We start from the raw sequence: 18,668 nt of genomic DNA on the forward strand, positions 1-18,668 counted from the left end.
TAAGGGAAGCAGCTTTCCTCCCGTGCAGTTTCCAGTTCGAGCTGCTTGTTTTCCAATCTGCTCTTGCAGTTAATTGCTCCTCTCTGCTTCTTTGCCTTAAATTTATCTTAAGGACAAAGAAAACATTTTTGTGCCCAAATCAACACATCTTTCATAGGCAACGTGGTAGCATAATTTTATTGGGCCTTATGAATATAACATAAAGCTAAATATTTTAGCTTATGTGTCACAATAATCCTAGGAAGGAGGTACTATCTGAAGCGTCGTTTTATAGATGAAGAAATCTGGGCTTTGAGAGGTCAGCTGGGCAATGTTACAGAGTTTGTCCCCTTGATTGCTACGTGCATAGGTATCAGATGGCCTGATAGCTCATATTATTGGCAGAGAGAGAAAAATGAGCTCAGGAAACTGACCTATGTAAACTTGAGAGCAGATGCCCATCCGCGAGCCCTTGATCGTAGGGGGATCCTGGTCTGACATTTATCAGAAGGGCAAAAAGCAATCACCAGTGGACCTTCCTTCCTGTTTTAGCAGGAACTGATGTTTTCAATGTCTCTGCACCTTGACTGCCAGGTCAGTTATCAGTTGTCGTTTTCTGTCAAGGAAATCAAAAAGACCGTGGCAATCTGTCTGAAGTCAATGAACTCCCACCCTGGTGCCTCAATAAAGCTTCATATCAGGGCATAAAGCAAAACAATAGAAAATCCACACGGCCCCCTCCTCCCCATGCACTTCCCATCTGCCATCCTTGCCACTGGGGAGTCTCCTGTGATATTGATGCCCTCATTTTCACTTTTGTCTCTAACCACGTGCTCCTTTCTTGTTTGCTTTACTACCATTTAGCCCACTGAGGTCTGGTCTTCTTCAAACAACATACATTTCCTCAGTAAAATGACATCTAAGTAAATTCGAAACGACACCGTTTTACAAAAGGGATGCTTCATTTTTCGCAAGTCGCATATCTCTTTTTGGCCATGCGTTTTTTGCTTATCCAGGATCTCACTTCAAGTCATCCTGATGCAGAGTTAAAACATTCTAGAACAAAATAAGATGCAAGGTTCTATGGCATTTAGAATACTTTATGCGTCCCATCCTCCAGGCTTACAGCCAAACTGCAGCAGGAGAAATTTGCTTCACATTCTATCAAGGCTCATGCCACAGTGAATCCTTTTGGGAGGAAATCTAAATTGCAATTGTATAAAGAAGTCTGGGGAGAAAAATAGCCCAGTGTTACCCTGCAACCCCAAAATGTCTGTAAAGTTCACCGTAAAAAATGTCAGGAGAATATCTGGGAGAAGTTCAAAGCCCTGAGTAAAGTTTATTGCAGCCAATGAGAGGAATGCACATTTGAAAGGGGTCAATTAACATTTATCAGGAGGTGCTGGCATTTGTGAAGTGCATTTACTCTGGGAGGCCAAGTGCATTTCACTGTGTCTTTAAAATGATAACAACTCACAGAAAAGAATAGGCCCTTCACTAGGTGGAGGCTGGGCTTCCTACATGGCCTCGAGTTGCGAACGCGATGGGACTCTCATTGATTTTCTCTTTGACACATTTTTGAAATTTCCAAAAACTATAAACCCCCTACATTTAGACTTGTATGTAGATGGGAGGCCTAAGGAGTATCACAAAACTGTTGTTGGTTTCTGTGCTTCTACATTTGTGAGAACCAGTCACAAGGCCAGTTGGCTTCGTGAACCTGACCTCCAGTAGACCTTGAGACTCATCCTATGCTCACTGTAATATACTAGCATGTTAAATGACTCACTCACTTGTGCCATGACAGTTGATGGTTGCTATGACAACAGCCGGAAGAGCCCATTCTTTCTGCAAGTCTCATTTTCTCTCCATCATCTAAGTGGGTCTTATCCTCTCCCCATTCTGAGAGATTTATGACTCCTGAAATGGAGTGTTGCCTTGGTTCCCAGTCCCAGCTACACCCCTGTTCTTGGATAAGTCATGAATATTCATTCCTCCCTCTCTTTACTCAATTCCTTCCCTTTTACCTTGACCCTCTTATACATATGGTGTCTCAGCCCTGGTCAGGTTGAGAAGTCGGTTTGTGAACTAAGTTCCAGCTTCTCCACTCTTTGGCCATTGAATAAAGCTTGTGCTGTTCCAGTCTCAGTATCAGTTTTGTTATCGGCTGTGCGAATCCAAGCAGAAAAAGGACCTCTGCGGCAGAGAAAAGGGGTCAAAGGGTCCCACCGCAGCTAGGACCTTGGCATGGGTCCAGACAACAAATTAGTTAACGTTGGATTTTATTAGTAGAGGACTGACTAAATGGAGGCCACGATCTGAGAACTAAGGAGAAATAGTAGTCATGGAACAGTAGCCAGACATGAGTAGTTGTCTCCAGAATGGTGTCCAGCTATGTCTCCCCTGCAGTTCATCCATTGCTTCGCCTACTGGGTCATCTTTCTAAAGCGGGGTGGTTTCCATGGCCCCTCTACTGCAAAATTTTCAAGTGCATCTACTGCTCTGAAGTCATACCCTGAAGGCCTGTGCATGTTATCAAGGGCTTTACTCTCCAGCCTTTCTCTCCTTGCTCCTCTACCCTGGCCGGTCCGTTTGGTCATAGCACCCAAACCTTGGGCTGCCTGTGTTGTCCCCTGCTGAAGGCCTACTCACCTGCCAAGATCATGTTCAAATATCCCTTGCTCCGTGAAGGCTGTCCTGACCCTTTCCATACAGAACTGACTCGCTCCTCCTCTGTAACTTCACTGTACTCTCTATTTCTATCCTCTGGCCTATGAACCTTGACCTGCCATATTTGTTTAAACGTTTGTCTCCCCTACTATACTATAGGCTAATTGAAAACAAGGACTTTATCTTTTTTGTTTGTGGAGCCCTGGAGTCAAGCACACTGCATAGCACAGGATAGACATTCAATGAATGTTAGTTAAAATAAACTGAGGGGGGAAAAAATTCCTAACTCCATGTCAGAAGGCTCTGATTCTGAAAATAGTGGTTTGGAATAGAGGACCTGTGAGGAGAAGACCTGAATTTATAGGAGATAGATCTACAGCTAATTTAAAAGTTTTATGATTGTCATTAGCTTTTTTTTCCTTAACATTTCCACTGCATTATTAAAGAAATGGTACACATTAAAAGCACTGGCCCTAATGTTTTTGTACTGTTAGGGAAAGTTGCATGATTTGCATTAATAACTTTTCCCTTTGGGCATCATAAAACAATTTGCACCATTTAAAATCGCAGTTCTGAATTTACTCTGTGATATCAAAGTTTAATCAGCACAGTCCAAAAGATCCATACAGAGGTAAGATTTTAAAAAATCACTCTTGAATTGCACAGAGCAATTGCCCAACCAGCGCCACTGGCTGGGATTCCCGGCACCCTCTGGTACTTGCTTCCTGGTTCCCGGGTTCAGGCCTGTGGGTACTTGGAGCTGTTAAAAGGATAGCCTGAGAGTGGTGGATCAAGAAACAGGGAAAGAATATTTGGACTTCAAAGCATCTCAGTTCAGACATTCTACTTAAATTAGCTGAGAAAGACGTACAATCCTTTCCAGTTTGGGAAAAGGGGATGGAATAAGAGAGAACCTTCAGCAACTCATTTGGAAAGTCACGGAGGTTCGCGAACCAGGACTAGTGACAGAGGCAGAAGCTGAACTGCAGCCCCTTGACTTATTCCGGTATGAGGATTTTCACTGGCAGCTCAGAGCCCACCTGTCTGGCCCAGAATGACACATTTGGGCTCTGTGGGTTGTGAGTGGAGACCAAGTCTCCACCTAGTGGCTGTGACATTCCAGGTGCTCCGTTTTCTATCGTTCACTCTAGTTGGTATCGGTCCCACACTTGGGCACATTTAGAAACAAAAGGATTTTCTACCCTGTCATTAGCCTGTGGCTCTGGACACTGCAGGTAGATTTTCTTGCACAATAGGTAAAATGTTTCAAAAGCTAATGGTGGAAAGAAAACAAAAATACATTGAAAGACACGGATAAACATGTTTAAGAAATTAAAACAAAATGATCATTTATTGTTTTTAATATGTAGTCAAATATGACAGCAGTATTACGCAAATTGCTCCCTTCTCTCCCTTCTAAAAATCCCAAACGTGTTAACTCCAACCGAAAGTGAAAGAAAACATGATTTAATTCTGAAAATCGCAATTGACAGAGAGAACACACATAGCATTTGGTCACCACCAGCTTCCAGAACTTAAAAGATAAATTGTGTCACCATGGCAGTCGATACACTGGCTTTCTTACAAAATTATTACTAGGAAAAAAACCAAAACAAAACAAGATTCCCCACATACTGTAAGGAGAAGAAATGCAGAAAAACTTGGTTTAAGAAGCTGTGTGAGGAGAACTTTAATGAATTATTGCAATCATAATGATCCCCAGGGAAAAGATAGATGGCAAATTAATAGACTGTAAGGAAATACATTCAAACTTAGATAACTAATCTTACAGTGAAAATAATCAAGAAGCTTGCAGAAGTATGTAGCATCTGAATTACTGAACTTAAACAGAGGACTCCAGTAAAGGTCTTCTGTTATCAGACACCATCAGTGCAAATTCTGATACAATCATTTTTACATTTGCAGGTTCAGGTATGTCAAGCATGAGGTCATCATGAAGTATGCGAACATTATTTTACCATGAAAAAATGTGGTCTCCGATGTCTCATTGACATGGCAAAGGAAATAGGAGTGATGCCCGGAGGACTGGAGTAACTTCAAAATGCTCAGTTTTCCAAGTATTAAATGAAGTTTTGGAAAAACTCAGCAAAATTAACCTTCACCTGGCAGACATGTCCTTGATTTGAAGTCCAGGGCTGTGGAAAACAGAAACAAACTCGCAATGTGATGGGCTCACCCACCGTCTTTCCTTTTGTTTGGGGCTGACTGGGTGTAGAGGGTCGGATTTTCCCCCCAGTGTTCTCTTTCAGCAGCTCCACAGAGAGCTTTGTGATTCTGACAAAGGCTACAATTATATCCACTTCGAAATGCATTTACAAATATTCTCTGCGCTGGTCCAACTGGCGTGAAACACAGACAGCCCTCTGGGTGCCCGGCTTCTCCTCCTTTCACCCTTCAACGTTTCAAATGACTACAGGCAGAATTACCAGAAACAGTAGTAAATTCCTGGCACTGGAAGTTCCCATGATCCCAGCTGGCATGCAAAAAAAAAAAAAGGCTGTTTCTTTTTCCCCCTGAAAATAATGTACTTCCCAGGCACTGTCCAAATGCTTCAAATGAGGCAAATGAGAGATTTGTTTTGACCAACCAATGAAAAGACTTCCCCCTTCTCAGATAGGGCCCTGAGATTTAGTTCTAATAAACACAAAGTGTTTGTGTCTAAAGAAACTTAATTCATTTCCCTAAAATGATTTTAACATTTTTCAGCAAGGGAAGCTCCGATTTCACTTGATGGTATTTTCAGAGTAGCCTGGTGGAAGACACTTCATATGAGTTTTTATTTCCCTGCTAAAACTATAACACTCGAGTATATTTTTGTTCAAACTAGCTTTAAAATGGTTGCTTAGGCATGACCACAAAGTCTAGACCATAGGATGGACTCTGGGTCCCAAGATGGTTAAACTTCACAGAGATCTAGCTCTGGGTCTACAGAATACAGTACCCTTTCTTATCTTTTCCTCAGGAGAATTATTTATATTTTTTATTGTATTTTATTTCCTGTGTGTGGTTGGCTGTCTCATGGTCTCTGGTATAAGGGATTCAAAGAACATGGTCATGTCTTGTAAGTCAGACGGGGATAAGCAAAAAGCCTCTTTTTGGTCATTACTTGCACATAAGTAACCCAATTCCGTAGAGCAAAAGCCTTAATGATTTTCGGATTGGTGCCCTAGAAGAGGTACAGGTGGATGATGGCTGAGTTTTAGCTTAAATGGGGACACCTTTACCTTCTGGACGTCACATGTTTCTCAGCATAACTTACGGGATCTGTGCCCCCGTGTCTCAATGTCCGGCCGACTTAAATTCGAGGTGGTCTTCATTGAATATTTATTTGCACGTTGCTCTGAAGAAGTTGAAAATTCTGCTTGATAGCATATTTCGATCTTTACTTTTCCCATGAAGCATTCCCATCCACCCACTCCTATACCTCTTCCCACATAACAAACGTCTAAAATTAGTTTCATGCTATGTATCTATTTGATAGGCACAAAAGGCTCACAGCTGCATGATTAGTAAGTGATATTTTGGTCATGAATATATATATATATTTGTAATGCTAGGGAAGAGACAGAATTTTTTTTTTTTTTTTAAAAATCAATACTCCAGTGGTAATGAGAGAAGTCACTGAGGTTTTTCAACTGGAATCAACATGAATATGTCGCTATCTGCCAAGGCAAAATTTTTTACTTTAGTCCATTAGGAGAGGCATTTTTTTATTAAAGTAATTCTCAAATGTTAATAGATCTTAGAAATTAGAAAAAGATGAGCACCAGCATATGATTTGGATTAATTTTTTCCAGATTTTTATTCTGGATTTAAAGTAACATAGACTCTTTCAGTGTGGATAGTGATCTGGAAATTAACAAGAATTAACACTGAAAAGCCAATGATGAGATGCGTTCCATAACTTTGTTATGGAGAATCGATTCAAGAATTTAGGCGATTTTACTTGAACAATTATCCTCTTACTGCTTTGCAATAATTATTGTGAGAGCAGTGGGAACTGGATGCTTTAAAAGGTATGTCAGACAGTAATTAGGCAGATACGTTGCAATTTAGGTTGAAATTGGAAGGTCAACTTAATCAAAGCCTTAAGTGTTACCGTAGTGTCTGGTATGACAGCGGTAGAGAAGGAATTCATATACACACTTGAGGATCTCCTCGGTTGGAGTTTTCTGATTTCTGTGATGGTCTTGGGAGAGGTCACTCTGGATGTGCTTGTCAATATTTTATAGCCTTGGACTTCCTAATCAAGGCTTTTAGTCGAGTGTGCATATTAGCAACTTGTAGCAAATAATTAAGAACGTTTCCAAAGTCTGCGCTGGTCTTTTAGCAAAGGAGTAGAGGGAGACCTGTATTCCAGTTGGGGGTTTGTTGTTATTTCTAAGATACTCTTAAGGGGTTGTCTTTTATAACTTCACCAAGTTTTCCAATTGGTGCAGCACAGAGACAAGTACAAACACAGGGTTATTTATAGGAAATTACAGGAAAGCTGAAATAAGGCACATTAAATCAGCAGGAACTTTGGCTTGACATATTTAGACATTTGGACATTTCCAACTTTTGATTACTTGGGACAGTCAAATTTTTTTCCCAAAGAGGGGTAATAAAAAATCAATATCAGAGACAGAAAACTCAAGAAAAAAAAAAGAAATAGAAAGCTCATGCAGATATACTTAAAATTAGCTGTACCAAACATCAACTTCTATGCACATTTTGAAAGCAGGATGATGGCGCACGATCTGTAGACGTGTGAAATAACCGAAAGAAAACTCCTCCAAGCCTCTGAGATACTGAAGTTCTGTGACACCAAGTCCCCAACTGAAGCAGAAACCATTGCAGCAGCTACTTCAGGGCAAAGTAAAAACACAAGACAGCCTTATCTCTCGCTCTGAGAAAGTAGATCCCTAAGTTCCAGAGATAACCAATCTTCTGGTTTCTCAATACATTTGTAAAACTGAGAGATGGAGAAATAGATAAAGATGATGTTGGGTTGTGGTTGAACTAGTGACTTTTATAGTCCCTTCTAATTCAAAGAGTTTCTGATGTCAAGTCTTATTATTAATAAAAAACCTATCTATAATGAAGATTAAGTGACAAGAGAAAGAGAAACATTTCTTTTTTCCTCCTGATATATTTTATTCATTAGATAATTCAGTAGTTTTCCCAATCTCACCCCAGAGGACATTTGGCAATGTCTGGAGACATCTTTCGTTTTCACAGCTGGGGCGTGTGTGTGTATGTGAGCTACTGGCATGTAGTCAACAGAAGCCCGTAAGCTGCCAAACGCCCTACAATACAAGGGACCACTCCCACCAGCCCATCCCCCATCAAGAATTTGGGGGCCCAAAATGTCAACAGTGCTGAGGCTGAGAAAACCTGAGACAGTCTAATGAATGACAAACAACCACACACACCTAAAGTGCAAATGTTTCTTTCATCTACTGGTGCTTCTGGAAGACCTTGAAACGATGATGCTGATAATTCACAAAGCCACACAGAAATATTAGAGTAAGATAGTGAACTGTTATAACACCTGATCAGGAAGGATTTAAATGACCTACAAAGTCCTCCAGGGTCTGGGACAATTTTGGATGAGTAACTGTTCCTCTTATTAATGAAATTAACACATCCTTTGAAACACAGCAAACAGCAGACCTGGGCAGTGATGTATCATATTTCAGAAACGTTCCTCAGGCCAATACTTGAGAGTTCCCTATCTAAGTAGAATAGAAATTGGAACTGGAGATTGGATAGAGTAATAGTGATCCTATCAATTTGCAGAGTTGTGTTTGAGGATTTTACCATATTACAATTATCAGTGGACATGCCTGATCTCTTATTGTTTGTATTTATCACTGTATATCACAAGATCTAGCACAGGAACTTGGTTCTGGTAGGTGCTCAACAAACATTTAAGTGAATTGGCTGGTTGAATGAATGAACAGATAAAGAAATGAATCAAAGTGCTCTAAAATGTAAAGTGCTCTACAAACACAAGGAAGTAGGAGTATCTAATACATCATGCCACAGACCTCATAATATTTGCTCAAAAAAGCTTCTTAGGTTCAAATGAATTATGATAATGTAGTAAGAAAACCTGCTATGAAGATTATTAGTTTTCAGGTACATCTGGGAAGAAATGAAACAAAGGCAGTACAATTTTATATGGCACAAGGTAGTATTGCTAACTTAGGTGGTGGCCACAGGTAGGAGTGAAAGAAAGGGACATGCAAAACCAAATAAAGACTCTGAAATAGCCAGAACTTGAAATTACTGGCTGTTATAAAATGGTACCATTCCTAAGACACACACATGATGGAGGAGTATTGGTCCAATGTTCTCTATCAAAGACAGAACAGAGAGTCAGTATAGCAAATAAAATTTGCTTTTAGGTAGAGCGTGCCATCTACGCTGCTTGGTTGGCCTTAAATGCTGATGAAGGGGTGTAGGCAAAGGGAACTGGAACAAAAACAACCAGTCAGGAGTTTTAAGTTCAAGACCCAGTTCTGACGCTGGGAAAACTACTATATCTCTCTGGGCCTCAATTTTTCTGATCTGTAAATGAAGAGGTCGGATTAGATGACCTCCAGTGATTCTGGCATATAGATGTTGATGTTAAAAGCTGGAGGCTGGGAAAGTGAAAACAAGAGCAATCTTTGGGAATTAATAAAACACATCATAATAAAATATCTAAAAAATGCTGGAAGAAATACAAAGCAAAATAACATTTCATAGGAGGAAGAAGCCTTAACCATAGCATCTATTTTTCAGTTAGTCTTACTTAAATATTAATTTCTTATCATAGAAGTGTCTTCAACCAAGGCATGGGTTCCAGCAAAACTTTTTTTTTTGCCCTGGGCTATAGACACTAAGGGCATTACCAAATTTATACTCCCTCAGAATGAGGAAATAACATAAGAATCTTTTGCCAAAACTAATAAATCATACTAATCTAAGAATATATATTATCTACATATCAGCAACATTTAAATTTATTTTATTCCTTTCATATAGTGTGCATTTGCAAATTTTTACATTTAAAATTAAGTTCCACATATTTTTATATTTTAATGTGACAGCCCCTTACATTTGTGTTATAGGGATAAACCACATATTTGAAATTATTTGTTTGAGGTACTTTTTTCTAGAGAAGCCTGCTGGTCAGCTCCTGAGCTTCCCTTTGTTGTGAAGAGAAAACTGGGAAATCAGAAGAAACTAGAGAGGCTCAGTGGCTCTGTACAATAGAGAGCTGAGCCAGAGGAAGGGTGCACACAGGGACTTTGTTGTGGGAGAGGAGGGATAGTTGAGGCTGATGTCATGCAGAGGAAATATTAAGAGAAAATATTAATATGGGAAAAAAAGAATTTAAGCAGTTCTGTGTGGTTTGAGTGGATTCTCCTTTGGCATTTTCTCAAGAACTGTACTGATGTGACTGTCTTTGAATGCTTTTAGGATTGATGGACTTTTTTCCCTTGGAATACAAATCTGTGCTGGTACTGGACCAACAGATGTGCTTTACATGGGTTCTGTTGACATAAAGTTTTAAAAGTCTATACATTTAGTCAATCTACATAATAATAATCTTGCAAGGAAGACAGGACAAAAATATTTTTATTTTCCAAACTTGCAAATTGAGACTCATGGCGGTTAAAGTGATTTTCCCAAGATAACATAGTGGAGACTCAAAGCTGCGTCAGCTGGGATTCTTTTCATTACTCTACGCTTCCTCTCTGCGAGCAAAAACGCTTAGATAGGCCCAGGAACTATCAAATCTATTTCTTCTCCTCCTCCTTTTCTTCAAGGGGAGGGTGTTAAAAGGAAAGACCTCTACAGCAGTGTTAGCAGAATTTTCTGCAATGACAGGAGAGTTCTGTGTTGTCCAACATGGTAGCCACGAACCACACGTAACTACTGGGTGCGTGAAATAGGGCTAGTGTGACTGAAGAACTGAATTTTTAGTTTTATTGAATTTTAATTAATTTAAAGCGCTACACTTGGCTAATGGGTATAATATTGGACAGCACATTCTAGAAGCTCCCTGTGAGAGAGATGAGCAACTGCCCTAAGTATCTCAAACTAAAATAATAATGGGGGATAAACTGTACTTTATTATTTATCTTTAGTTTTCTAGTTGTTAGTATATCTTGAAGTCCAAACCTGTCATAAACAAACCAACACTGTGGTCAAGTGTTGGCTTAAGATATTTTTCTTGACTCTTAGTATCTTTACCTATTCACTAAATGTTTTTACAAATAATTAAGATGAAATAACTGACTTCCTCTGTAGCACCATTTATCTATTTCTCCAGAACGTTGTATGTGTTCCTTTGCTATTCATAATTTGTAAAATTATTTTTATTCTCTCTCTACTATGTTCATAATATATTAAGTAATGTACAGATGCACCCTTTCTAATACATAATATATGTAAAGTCCAAAGCATCAGAGTCCATTCTGACTTTCCAGAAACTTTGTGTATGTCTGCTCTTCCTTTGCAGTAAATGGGCACAAAGAACAAACCAGAGATATAGAGCAGAATGAAAGTTTCATGAAAAAAAGGGATTCAGCCAGCCTTTCTCCTTACCACTAAAAGATTCATAAACAACAGAAACCTCTTACAACCTTTAACTTTGGGTTTGGTTGGGAAGTTTTTCCACACTTCAGCAGCCCTTTTTACTTCTGAAAAGTTTTCCCTGTTACTGGGTGCTCTAGTTCATTGAACAATTTAGAGTTTATGTTATTTTACAGAATTGTCGATGTTTTTGAATCGAAAATGGAAGACGAGCTTAGAAAGAAATAAAGATAACATTACTACTTCAAAGAATTGCAAAAGGAGTTGGATATATATATATATATATATATATGCATGACTTATATAACTGTCAATCATCTCCTATTGGAAGCCACACCTAACACAAAAGCCAGTGAAAGAAGCATCATCTTATCCTAGAAGGAATCGTCTATGTGTTCCTTATGTCTTTGTAGAGTACCCGTTGCACCAGTTACATTGGCAAGTCATTTGGTTATTGCTAACTGACCAAACCTACTCCACAAGAAATAAGTTGGGTTATTTCCTATAAACTGAACGTAGCTATAGCAGAGAGATTGTCATCACATCCTTCAATCACCTTGCTTGTCAATTTTTTTGCAATTATTATCTAAGCAGTTTAGGAAAAAATTATCACCCTCATCAGGTACTTAAAAATGTAAAGCAAAATATACTTGATGGAAAATGGCATGAGTTTACATCAGACAATTGTGATGATAAAATATGATACTCTGTCAGTGGACTGATGTCATTCGATGTAGACATGTGTATAGATGCTAAGTTGGTAGTAAAGTGCTGCTTACGAGACATCTCTGCTTCTTGATACCTGAATCTGCAAATGTTGGACACGGTACCCTACAGAAACCAATAGCTTCTTGGCACAAGACGTAAGTTTCATGGGTCGAGATGTTGATGAAATTGTACACACAGTACCTGAATTTAAACTTTAGGAGCTCAGTATATATATTAACCACTTTCCTCCTCCAGGGATGAATTTCCTGTCTTCATTCATGGGGAGGTTTCAAAATCTGGACTGTGATTATGGGCAAATGACAGATCCATCTAAGGAGCTTTTTGCATCTGCTTTATTTCACCAGGGAGGGAAGGGGTTGATATAAATGGGAGAGCAGATCAAATAGGCAGGAAAATGATGGGCACTGCAACTAATTGAACCACTTCTGCTAAGTGACATAAAAATATTCTAATATTAAGGATTATTTTACAACTCTATGGAAGTATGCAGTAATGCATCTCGCATTTGTTTTGTCTTGATGACAAAATGCACTCTGAGTCACAAGAGCCTGCCTTGTGTTAGTTATAAACAAAAATATATTTATATATATATTTACGTAACTACTATGTGCTTTAAAGAAAATTGCTGTATGACTCAGCAGGGTTCTTTCCTTCTTTATATCGCCAGGGATGTGCTGCCTTGAATGGCTTCTTAGATTGGAATCGACAATGAAATGGGCCTTTTGGACTGAAACGGCAAAAAGTAAAAAGCGGAAACAAAAACCCCACGTGTTTAGAATCCCTTAACATTTTTTGCCTCAAAAACGATTAAGGAACTCTTCGTATTGTTTCCTTTTGTTTCCTTCAGCCAAGAGCAACTGTGGCTTCGTAGGACTTCACAGTGGGCGGTGGAGGCAATACTTCTTAAAACAAATCAGATGTTTAACTCTGAGGCAGGGGAACCAGAAGCCTCCTTTGCCTCTCCCTCCTTTCTCACACTTAGCTAAAAGGCTGCGATTCTGTCACTGCTCATAGAGTGGGCAACCAGAACAAGGAAGACGGAGGCGGAGGCGGAACCTCCAGGACAGGTAAAAGATTCATCCTGTAAAGTGATGAACTTGTTGGAACAGGTGGGTCTAGACCAGAAAAACAAAACCCTTTAGCCACATGTCTGGTGAAAAGACAGAAAAACCTCTTATTTTGTGTTTGTTTTTGCTCCTGCATCAGCTCCTTTTCTCAGCAAACTGAAATATTCATCATTGCTCTTTTGAGTGAATGGGTTCAGGCTGTGGAACACAGTTATCGGAGAAGAATATTTGAACCAAGGTGTAGATCCCTCGTGAACTAAAGCTTTATTATGTTTTGTCTTGATCCCTTTGCAACCCTGTACCTTAAGCCAACAGCATTGTAATCTTGTCATATTTCTGATCAAGTCCACAGATGTGCTGAGTGAACTACAGAAGTCATTCCACTAGGGAATTCTATGTTCAGTGGTAATTGGTATCCTCTATAAGTTTTAGGTTTTTTTTTTTAACCCTTCCTGGGCTGGGCTTGTCCAGAAATCTCATCTCCTTCTGACTACAGCAGCTTAGGGCTCGTGTGTGTGTGTGTGTGTGTGTGTGTGTGTGTGTGTGTGTGTGTGTGTGTGTGTGTGTCTTAAAGGTATAGGCAAATTTTTAGTCTTAACACCTGTAAGCCAGCACTGGTGCTGTTCTGTCCTAGAAATTTTAGCACTGCTCTGATACAATAAAACCTTCTTTCTCTCCAACTGGTTCAACCTCAGCATAGGCAGGATGGCCAGAACCTCTTCGAAACTTCATCGCAGGCCATCTGCTTGGGCGTCTCTGAAACAGGAAATGTAAAATAGTGAACACCAGGGCGATGGTCATATCATAAGAAAAATATATTTGCCAAATATTTTAGATGAACTTCTGATTTAAATTTAGTAACATATTAAATGATCTCATTACTGCCACGGTTGGCATTATACATGCTCAAAGCCCTCTCCATTATGGCAGTACCAGAGCCTCCCAGGTGACAGTCCCTTGGCCATACCTCCCCCCATAGGACTGAGAGCTTCTCAAAGGCATGGTTTATGCCTTATGCATATTTATGTCTAAAAGACTCCGTAAGTGTCCAAATATAACTAAGCAAAAGTGAACGGTCATAAAAAACAAGTCTTCTTAATGTATAGCCACTGACACTTTCTCTTCTCTAGAAGTTAATAATGATATCATTTCATTTCACTTATTAATTCACTCAAAAACTTAAGGCCATAAAATTCTACACAGTTCTTAGAAGTGTGCTTCAAATTTGGTGCTGGACTTCCTAGCAAAAAAAAAACCTCCCCCCAAAACAAAACAAAACAAAAACTAAAAGATCGATCACATTAATATTAAGCTAAGACTTCCCGTAGATGTGACTTTTGTGTTTGAAAATTAACAGATGTCGTGCCCTGAAAACTGAGTCCAACATCAGGGGGCGCAGACAACCTCAAACCTATGTAAATAATTTCACATGTAGACACTGGTCCTAAAACACAGGTTATTTGTATTGACACTTCTCCCCAGCACTGGGTCCATCAAATAAACCTTCTGTGATTTACAAATAGAAGTGCTAAAATGAATTATTAAGTTCCAGGAGCAGAAGACACTAAAAGGCATTTCGCGGCCACAGTGACACCAGAAACTATTACTCCATTTATCAGAGTGCTTGCAATTTTGGAGTAAATGAAACGATAAATATTAAAGGAAGTTTATTTCTATCTAAAGCACTTCAATGTGAAAAATGTTAAATATCAGTGTAGATATACAGGCATTTAGCAGCTTTCTAGATTTGCCAATTACATCCCACTGTCATGATTAATGGCTGTAACATCAGGCAGGAATGACTATTAGCTCTACCTTCTGGAAAGATACCAATCACGGTCATTGCATCCTGCCTACTAATAATATTATGTACTGTCTATACAACATTATGTGGTCAGAATGCTTTATATTTATTAGCTGATTAAGTCCCATGATGCAAGTGAAACTGAATTATCTTTACTTTCCAAGAGAAGAAGGTAAACCTGAGAGGGCTAAAGGGCAAAATAGTGCGTCTTTGTTGGAACTAAAAATCATCGTCAATGGAAATATAATAATCGTTCCTAGGGAGATGGACCCTGTAATTTATGGTCACTCCTGTTTGCGGGAAAATGCCAATAGGCTCACTCTTTAAAACCCCCACTCTGGTTTCAGTTACTTCACAACTGGGCTTCTTAGGGCACAGCTGCCCTGTCTTTCTCTGAGTGAAGCAGCACCACTAAGTCTGTTCTGAAGTCCCACCTTCCAAGGCCCACCTGGCCTGTGGGTCCAGCGGGCAAGTACAGCCCTGTGAAGCAGCACAAATTTACAACTCAGCACATAAAGACACTGTGCTACAGGTGACCATTAAAAAGGAGTGCGGATTATCATCAAGAAGACAACAGACAGCAGGTGCTAGCGAGGATGTGATGGAACAGGAGGGAGTCCTTAGACACTGTAGGTGGGAGTGTAGATTAGTCCAACCACTAGGGAAAACAATAGGGAAGTCCCTCAAAAGGTTAAAAATAGATGATCCAGCAATTCCACTTCTGGTATATACCCAAAGGAAATGAAAACAGGAGTTTGAAGAGATAAATGCACTCCCATGTTTACTGCAGCATTATTCACAATAGCCAAGATATGGAAACAACCTGAATGTCCATCAGTGGATGAAAGGATAAAGAAGAGGTGGTATATAGAGTGGGATATACACAGTGGGATATTATTCTGCCATGAGAAAGGAGGACATCCTGTCATCCGTGACAACATGGATGGACCTTGAGCACATTATACTAAGCGAGACAAGTCAGAGAAAGACAAGTACTGTATGATATCACTTATGTGTGGAATCTAAAAAAGTCAAACCTAAAAGAGTAACAAAAAGTAAAACAGTGGTTACTAGGCAACGGGCGGTGGGGAGATAAGATTGATGGAATTTAAGGGTACACGCTTGTAATGGGTATTAAATAATATTGTACTATATGTAATGCAATAAATGTCATTACAACAGCAACCATATTACAATATACAAATGTATCAAAGTAACATGCTGTATGCCTTAAATTTACACAACTTCAAATTTATCCAATAAAAAAAATAAAAAGGAGCACCATTAATGAGAATGTTGATGGTGATGCTTGTGAAAGTTATATTTTATTAAGCTCTTAACCGTATTTCATGCAGTTAGTAGGTAATTTACATACACTATCTCATTTAATGTGTACAACTCAATCATTTACCTTTCGCACAAACCTAAAAAGCTAGCAAATGGCAGGTCCAAGATTTAAAATGAGATCTGTCTACGTCCAAAGTTAATTCTCCCCGCTGTAGAAATTAGTTCTTAAAATTCAGTAGTTTGTGTATAACCTATCTGAAATTTGTGAACATGGCTCTATTTTTATTTCAATCTTAAACTATAACATTACCAACAACTTCAGGGTTCTGTTAATAAGTCAGAATGACTAAGTTAATAATTCTCTTAGGTGAAAAGATTGAAGGATTATTGATAATGTTTATCATGTTCTTTGTGAACTCATCATAGAGGTTCTCAAAATTGAAAGTACAGAAGTAGTGGACAATGGAGCTTCCTCTGTTAACCCAGCACAGACTTATTTTCTGAATTAACTGCATATCCTTAAAGAAAATTTCTTTTGATTTACCACTACTCATTGTAGAAAAAAAAATATCCCAACAAGATTTAAAATCACTAGAGATCCTACCACCCACACATAATTTGGTTCAACTATCAGTGTACATCACTTGTATGCATTTCTAGAAACATTAAATCATTGCAAATACTGTTTTATGGACTCCTTTATTTCCAATTAAGAGCACGAAAAAATTTATGAATTATCCCTCTACAAAATTATTTTAAGTGTCTGTAGAGCAAACTACTTATAACTCAATATGATTTATACAGTCAATTTGATTTTGAGATTTTTTTTCCAGATTTTTTGATAAAATAAATAATGTTACAGTGAATACTTCTGCTGCTAACCTGATGGGAATAAAATTATTGGGCCAAAGAGAATGCACAAATTATTTACTAAAAACGCCTGAAATGTCTAACATGGTGCTAGATGCCATGTTGAAGGAAATATGACCAAAGAAAGGTATGAAACATGGTTTCCACATGGGAGATAAAAAGCATTTCAGGGGAAAGGGATACATTGAGGTAAGACTTAATAAAGGGCTCAAATAAGCATTCTACAAATGAACAAGATAGAATAGGTATAATCCAACTACAAAATTATTCAAGACTCCTATTTGTGCAAAACTGAAAATTTTATATTTACTCCTAGAGTTTTTGACCAGATGAAAATAGAGGGTATTTCCCATAATAATATGGTAAAATTTACAATGAAATCTAATAGATGTCATACAGCTGGGGTTTTAAACATTTGGTCCGATTTTACATTCTTTTACAATTCCTTGATATCTCAATTCTAGCCCTAAAAATACCAAACAGAGTAATAAATTTACCAAAATTCTGCTTCCTTTCTAGAATGCTTTGACATATCACAGATAAATTATATGATCTAAAATAAATCACTTGATTTCTCTGGGCCTTTGTTTCCTTATCTGTAAAATGATATCTGAGGATTTGTCCTCTAAAACTGTAGGATCCTTATGCTTGCTTCCCTGAGATAACGGACTTGAACACCGGAGAGAAAAATTATTTAAAAGCTCCTCTGGGTCGTGGTTCTCCTGACCATTGTCCCTCCTGCCTTCCTGCACTAACTTTTAGGATCCCTAAATTTAAAGGAAATCTATGTAAATTAGTCCTGACGTCGTTTTCCTAGGTCAATCTGTAATTGTTCAGAGATTTCCTTATATAAATGAAAAAAGGGGGCAGCTCTGTGGCTTCCACAGAATGACTGAATGTTTAGTTCTCATAGAACAATCTTTAAGGTTGGTGCTATAATATGAGACATCTATCCGATGGACAAAGAACGGGCATCATGTCTGGCTCTGCCATGAAGTATGATGGACAGGTCACAACCCAGCACTTAATACTTTTTTCTTGAGGCTGAGACATGTCCAAATCTGTGTTCTTTTTAGAATGGCTAATTCAAATTGTTACAGAAACTGATGGAGGGGGGGCACAGGGTCACATGCTAACAGAGCAGGATCTATGGTGAAAATGGAAAAATTCGAACCAGACTGTAATGTTAATTCATTACAGAGATTCAGGGTGTCATGCCTTAAAACAGGACTGGGTGTAATGCGTGGGTGATCTCTAATTTCATTTCTGAGAATTATTTATGCGATTAATCAAATTCAGAAGTAAATGTTCACACTGATATGTTGGCACTGGGGTGGGCCGTGAAAGCAGGTATTCTCCCTAATTACTCCTTCAGAACTATTAATTGAACAGTCATCCAGATCTGTCTCAATGGTCTGTGGCAAGATAATTAGCTGAAATATCCACAAACAACCCTGCAGGGTACCCTCCGTTAGTAGTGTAAACAACACTGCAGCTGGAGACCTGTCTTCAGGCTCGGAGAGCAAAGTGGATAGTGCTTTTTATGGGTTAGATGAACCCTTGAAAGGCAGTTACTAGGCGTGAGTGTGAAAGACAAGGGGTTAATTTTGAAATTCAAGGCCCAGCTAGAAGACACCTGTGGTGTCTGATGGCGTTTGACAAGCACTTGT

At 38.8% G+C, this 18,668-nt stretch overlaps 1 protein-coding gene across 2 annotated transcripts in view; it reads right to left on the reverse strand.

Moving 5' to 3' along the window:
- Nucleotides 1-2,828: 2,828 nt before the first annotated feature.
- PLXDC2 (plexin domain containing 2) overlaps nt 2,829-18,668 on the reverse strand; it is a 416,746-nt gene continuing 400,906 nt past the window's right edge. Inside the window, exon 15 of one of the 2 annotated variants that reach the window (XM_089906450.1) lies at nt 2,829-13,793. In XM_089906450.1, coding sequence (XP_089762576.1) covers nt 13,677-13,793 — 117 coding nt within the window. In that variant the 3' untranslated portion in view covers nt 2,829-13,676. The remainder of the gene's footprint in view (nt 13,794-18,668) is intronic. The other variant, XM_022580461.3, reaches the window with a different exon arrangement.

This window comes from Delphinapterus leucas, chromosome 2, assembly GCF_059928025.1.
Source record: "Delphinapterus leucas isolate spDelLeu-1000000601 "Yukka" chromosome 2, BTC_Dleu_Yukka2, whole genome shotgun sequence".
Lineage (NCBI taxonomy): Eukaryota > Metazoa > Chordata > Mammalia > Artiodactyla > Monodontidae > Delphinapterus > Delphinapterus leucas.